Source organism: Plasmodium reichenowi, chromosome 14 (assembly GCF_001601855.1).
Source record: "Plasmodium reichenowi strain SY57 chromosome 14, whole genome shotgun sequence".
Lineage (NCBI taxonomy): Eukaryota > Apicomplexa > Aconoidasida > Haemosporida > Plasmodiidae > Plasmodium > Plasmodium reichenowi.
The window spans coordinates 2,599,075-2,606,329 of record NC_033659.1 but is presented as its reverse complement, the minus strand read 5'-3'; the positions used below and the strand labels follow the sequence as shown (position 1 = coordinate 2,606,329).

General features: G+C 17.7%; 1 protein-coding gene across 1 annotated transcript; it reads right to left on the bottom strand.

Moving 5' to 3' along the window:
- Positions 1-332: 332 nt before the first annotated feature.
- On the bottom strand, positions 333-4,706 carry PRSY57_1464700 (potassium channel; the record flags this gene model as incomplete). The annotated part of the gene is made up of 1 exon (XM_012910243.2): positions 333-4,706. The coding sequence occupies one exon, from the start codon at positions 4,704-4,706 to the stop codon at positions 333-335; it is 4,374 nt and encodes a 1,457-aa protein (XP_012765697.2).
- Positions 4,707-7,255: the final 2,549 nt, after the last annotated feature.

The window sequence follows — 7,255 nt, the reverse complement described above, 5'->3', positions numbered from 1 at the left end:
AAAAAAAAAAAAAAAAAAAAAAAAAAAAAAAAAAAAAAAAAAAAAATCATGTATAAATATATATATATATATATATATATATATATATACTTATGTATCATACGTATTGTAATATATATCTTATCATGTATATAATTATGAATATATATTTTTTTACTTTTTAATAAAAATGGAACAACAAATATTTAATGTAACCATTTGAATGTATTAAATAAACACAAAAATGTAATAATAAATGTAGAAACATATGTATATGTATATATATATATATATATATATATATATATATATTTATTTATTTATTTATTTATTTATTTATTTATCCAATTATATCACAATATATAAACTATATCATCAAATCGTAATAAACAGTTTTCATTAGGTTTGGTATAAATATAGAAAGGAACCTTCTTATCCCCCTTTCTATATAAACCAATAGTTATTATATTTTTTTTGGATAAGAAATAAAAAAGGTCACGAAAGGTTTTAATTTTTTTAAAAGAAAAATCATAATATTTACTCAAATCGCAAATATAGATTATTCTTAAAAATTTAATGAGGCATTCCAAAGTATTAGTACACACTGAAAAATCTGTGAAACTTTTATGGTGCGTCATAAAATTATATAACATAGTTTCACAAATAATATTACTTGAATAAAATTGAGAAGAATTTACATAAGGGAAAAAATCATCATAAGATGATTTTTTGTCTTTTAATTTGATCATTTTATTTTCCTCAAGAAAAATAACATTAGAAGGATTTATTAATTCAGTAATGATATTATTTATATAATATGTTCTTTTTTTCTTTTTCAACAAATGAGTAATTTTCCTAGTTACAATAATCGTATTCATATCTATTTCATTTATTTCATTTATATTTTTTGCTTCTGTAGGAAGTATTAATATATATTCTGCATTCATTAAACCGGAATTTATTAAATTATAATCATCTAAGATTTTACATTTTATAAATACAACATTATATTTAAATAAATCCATTATATTCATAGTTGGAATTTCATCTGTTAATATAATAACGTTATATTTATATTTGTTATTAAACATTTTGATTAGTTGTATTATATTACATGTACAATTAATAATTAATAATAATTTATTATTCCGATTTTCCGTAGGAAAATACTTTTCACATGCTTCCATATAAGAAAATGTAATTCTATTTTTTAATGTATGATTTAATTTGGTATTATTATTATTATTATTATTATTGATATTACTATTGATACGATTACTATTAATATTGTTATTATCACTGTTCATATTCTTAATTTTGTTTATACTTTCATCAGATTTATTCACGCTGTAGCATGTGTTTATGTAATTTTTCTTTTTTAATTGCCTTTTATAATTCAAAAGTAAATGGCTATTTTTTTCTGTTAAATTGAAATAGTAGGTTTTTATCTCATCATCGTAATGTTCATTATTATTATTATTATTATGAATATGAATATTTGTATTTGATTTTCTGTTTAACTTTGTTGAAAAATAAAGTTTGTCTAATTCTTCCATATTTTTATTATCAGTAGTTTTTATATTATGCGTGTTATTACAATGATGATATAAATTTGTTTCATTAAATTCACCATTGAGATTTCTAAATAAATTTTTTTTCCTCGAATTTTTTCTTTTATAATTATAATTGTTTTTGGTAAATATTCTTGATATTCTATAAGTGTTAAATAAATCATGATAATTCATTGCGATAATGTGTGCATTTTTATTAACATAAACATTATTTTGAATAGATGTTGTTGGTAATTTTTTTTTAATATTTGTAGTAAAATATTTATTAAATGTTTGCTTTGTTTTTATAACAGATTTTAAATCATAGGAAATGTTATCTTTTTTCTTACTTTTTATTTCAAATATCCAAAAGAGACTTTTAGCTTTGGACAAATATTTTATAACCTTCCTAGAATTTGCAATAACTACACATTTATCACTATCTCTAATGGCATAATTCTTACCCAATAAATTTAAGTAGCATTTTAATTCCTTTTTATTATCAATTGTATTATCATCTTGTAAATGTGTTTTAACTCTTTTGACGGAAACATTATTGTCTTTATTATTTGTTACATTATTAACATTTTGTGCTTTATTTTTTTTGGTGTTTGGTATGCATCGACATTTAAGATTACTATTTAAATTGTTATATATATTATAATTATCATGATCATTTATAATATTATTATTATCATTATCATTATTATTATTATTACTATTATTATTGTTGTTGTTGTTGTTGTTGTATTTTTTTTTTATATCACTATTTATATTTATACATACATTTATAATTTCGTCATTTTTATTTTCGCTTCCTTTTTTCCTACTCTTAACTATATTATTATTATAAAAATCATCTCTCTTTTCAATATGTAATTTCCCATTTTCATAATTCCTTAAGATATTATTAGTAGGGGAAACATCATTATATTTTTTTTTTTTTTCATCACTATTGTATATATTAATGAGACTATTATTAATAGTTTCATAATTGAGATAATTTTGATATGCCTCAATTGTATTATATTCATCATAAATTTTTATGGTCTTATTATTATGCTTTAATTGTGTAGAGTATTCCATTTTTGATTTATTTCCATGATGATTTATAATATTATCATATTTGTTTTTCTTTTTCTTTTGTGTATAATGACTTGTATGCCCATATTTTTTTAACAAATGTAAATAAATAAATTTAAAACTTTTCTTTTTTTTGTTCTTCATTTTGTTTTTTCTCATTGTAGTGAAGTTATCATCCACATAACTATTTCTATTCTTGTGCTTCTTATTATTTATGTAATAATTTGTTGTATTGGTTTCTATACCTACAAGTATAATACCAAGAGATTCATATAACTTATAAAATAATTTATCAAATATTAATCCAACCATATTTTTATGTACAATAAATGAAAATATTTTAGTCCTAGAACCTCTATTAAATTCACCAATATATTTGAGTGATGGATAGGAAGCAATATCATTAAAATCATATGAAGATATATCATAATTATATGCTGTAAATAAATTTAAAATTAGTGTAATAAAACCTGGATATTTTATATTCTTAACAATTAAGGAATGTTTCAAATTAACTATAATAAAATTTTCACATCCAATAGATCTTACAATATTTGATACACAATTACTTCTTAATTCTATAACAGCATTTTTTTTTCCATGTAAAAATTTTTTCAATATTAATAATCTGGTAAATGATTTAGTATCTATATTATAATGCCCGTTATGGAACTTATTAGAAAAGAGAAATAAATAATAAGCATTTTGTGCATTAATACTGTATAATAAATTAATATTTTCCTTTTCATTTAAATCGAAATTTTTTATATATAAAGAAATACAAAAATGATCTGCAATTTTGATTTGCTCATCATAAATGTTAATCGGATAAGTAGTTAACAAATGAAATTTTAATTTATTTCCTTGTGCTACTGATTCGAATAAGAAAACATTTAATTGTTGTGGTTCTACATCTCCTATGAGAAGAATAAATTTTTGATTATTCATACTTATTTTTCCATATGTTTTTTTCTTAGAAAATATTGAAATTATCAAATCATTGAATTGTATAGGTACCCAAATGAATGTCCAAAATATAAAAATTATACATACAACTTTACTTAATTTGTTAATAGGAAAGATATCACCATATCCAACTGTTGATATGGATATAATTGAAAAATAAAAATAATCTAAATAACTATTCAGGAAATAATTGAAATTCCCATTATCTAAATTATATGGATGAATTGCTTGTATGGTATATATAGTAGATGCAAAAGCATTACATAATAATAAAACACCCAAAACAATTCTGATAATTTTTATTTCAGTATTTGTAAGAATGGAATTATGTTCTATTCTTACATAAGACACATTCAAAAAAATTTTTATATTTCTTAAAAAGCCCATCATAAAATATATATCAATTTGATGTTCAAAAACAAAAATAAATTTCGAAAATAAATAAGTACACGGTGCACTAAAAAAGATATCTATTAATAACTTTGATTTCATTAAATAATATTTCGATTTATTATAACTAATTATAACCATTACTAAATCTATATAAGATGTAGATAAAAGTATTAATAACATATTATATATATAAGTAGGTATTTTATTAAATCCCCATATCATATTATATGTATCTCGTCTCCAATAATATAAACTTATATACCATATTATTGTATAACACATATCTCTTATATTACAAAAATAATAATTAAAATTACTATTATATATCTTCAACATATATAATTCTATTCTTTTATGTTTCTTCTTAATTGAATAATATACTTTTTTAAAAAAAAACTTCTTTATTAATTTTCTATACTCAAAATCATCAGATTCAATAACATTCCCGTTTCTTTTATAATTATCATTAACATTAAAAATATTCAGTACATTCTTTCTTCTATAATCTTTTATTATATATATATTCATAAAATACGTACAGTATATATATATAAGTGAAAGCTTTAATATAACACCTGTTATTATGCATAATAATCCTTCAATAATGTGAATGTTTTCCTTTGAGGAATATAACAATTTTAGTAAATGAGATCCGTTCAATAAGATAAGAAAATATTTGAATATACTATTCACTAAAAAAAAAATGTCATTCATAGAAAATAATCCGCTTTTCATGTTCTCTTCATTTAAAAATATCCATCCTACAAAAATAATATAATATAAAAGAAAATAAATGAATAATTTTAAAAAATAATAAAACGTGAAAGCATATAAGCATAATTATAATAATATTATAATTCTCTTATATAATTGAAAATAATATCTTTTTAATACGATATATAAAAAGGTAATTGGTATATATATATATATATATATATATATATATATATATATATATATATATATAGCATCACATTATATGCGACATAATTCATTTTTAATATTTCATAAAATTGTCATTCATTTGTTTTTTCTTACATACAATCATAATCCTTGTATTATTTATATATGTAGAAATTATCATTTAATAAAAGGTAGTTATATTCTTGTTCGTTGCACATATATATATATATATATATATTTATATATATGATATATGTATGTATATATGTATAACTCATATGTTCCAAAAAAAATTCGAAATTGTTTTCCCTACAGAGTATCAATATAAATTCTGTCTTTTTGTATTTTATAATCGAGTAAAGAGTGAAATTACATAACTAACCTTTTTTTCTGTTAATTTATTTGTGTTTATAATTATAAAAATTATTTACTTAAATGGAATGAATAATACAAAAAATATAATTTTAAGAAGGAAAACAAGTATATATATAATAAACAAAAAGAAAAAATTGATAAAACATGAAAAAACTTTATAAAAATTATAATAAATAATGATTGTTTACATGAATATATATATATAATGTTAAAGGAAGAGAAATAAAGTTAAAATGAAATGTACCTTTTAATATAAAATAAATAAATATAAATATAAATATATATATATATATATATGTATGTATGTATGTATAAGTTCATATGATTTTAAAAGAATATATAATTATTTTATATATATACAATTTAGTACATATATAAAATAAAGGAAAAAAAAAAAAAAAAAAAAGTGGACATCATATAGAAAAGTATCAAAAGACTAGTAAAAAATAACATTTCGTTTATAATGACATTATTACGATAAAATTAGTTTTATCTTGATTTATATACATTTCTACATACAATTATAAAATATATACTTTTTTATAAAGTAGAATATAAATAATAAGAAATATATATACATATATGTATATATATATGTTTATTTTCTATATTAAACTTATTAATGTTCTATATATAATTATGCATATTATATGCATATAAATATGTATCTTTTAAAAAGAATAGAGAAAAAATAAAAAAAAGAAAAAAGGAAATGAATAAATTCCTTTTGAATTATATTATAATATTATTGTATTCCTATATGAATTTTAAAGAAAGGTATTAAGACGTAAGAATATTTTTTCTTTTTTTAATTTCATAACACTTCCAAAATTTTTATCTTATTATTTTTTCTTTTATTATACAAAAATAGTTCGAAAAAAACAATATTGAAACATGATGAAAAAAAAATAAAAAATACATTGAATTTTTATTTCAATAATTATGTACTACATTTAATAGTACTTATATGATCAGTTTTCTCTACCTTTCAAATAAATATATTATATATTATGTTAAATAAATATATACTGCACATATTTAATTGTAAATGATCCTACGATGATTATATAGAAGTCCTATATAAATTATCATCATAATTTTCAAATTGAAATACATACACAAATATATATATATATATATATATATATATATATATGTTTAATGTGGTATCACTTCTTTGAACTTTTTATAAACTAAATGTCCAAAGAATTGTTTTTTCAAACGTTTCATATTTGAAAGGAACGATGGGAAAATAATTATATAGGATATTGTTATTTAATGGCATAATGATAAGAATCATTTTATTATATTTTTTTTTTTTTTTTTAACAATTTATAATTGTTACATGTAAATAATTTTATAAAAACATAACCATAATAAATATATATAATAAAAAAAAAAAAAAATTTATTATATATGTAATATATAAAAAATATTTTTATATAAAAATGAACAAATTAAATTTATATTTATGTACATATATATATAATATAATATATATAAATATTTGTATTCATATTTGAAATAATAATGAAGAATTCGGAAATCAAATATAAATATATAATATATATAATATATATAATATATAAATATATAATAATTTGATTCATTTAATACAACATTAAGTTATATACTTCTTTTCCCCTTCAAAATTAAAATATCATATTTATAAAAATTATAAAGTAAAATATTAATAAAAAGTTAAAATGTCCACATCTAAAAAAATAAAAATTTATAATTCTATATAATCTCTTTTTAATAATCTCACATTTTTTTAAAATTTAAAAAAATATCATTTATTTAAAATAAAAAAAAAATAATCATAACACCATCAAAATATCCTGAACTTTTTTTTTTTTTTTATGGTTTTATTATTTTATTGTTTATAAGTTTTTTTTTTTTTTTTTTTTTTTTTTTTTTTTTTTTTTTTTTTTAATTTTTTTTTTTATAAAAAAAAAAAAAAAAATTAATATTTTTTTTAATTATTTTTATTAAAATAAAAATTA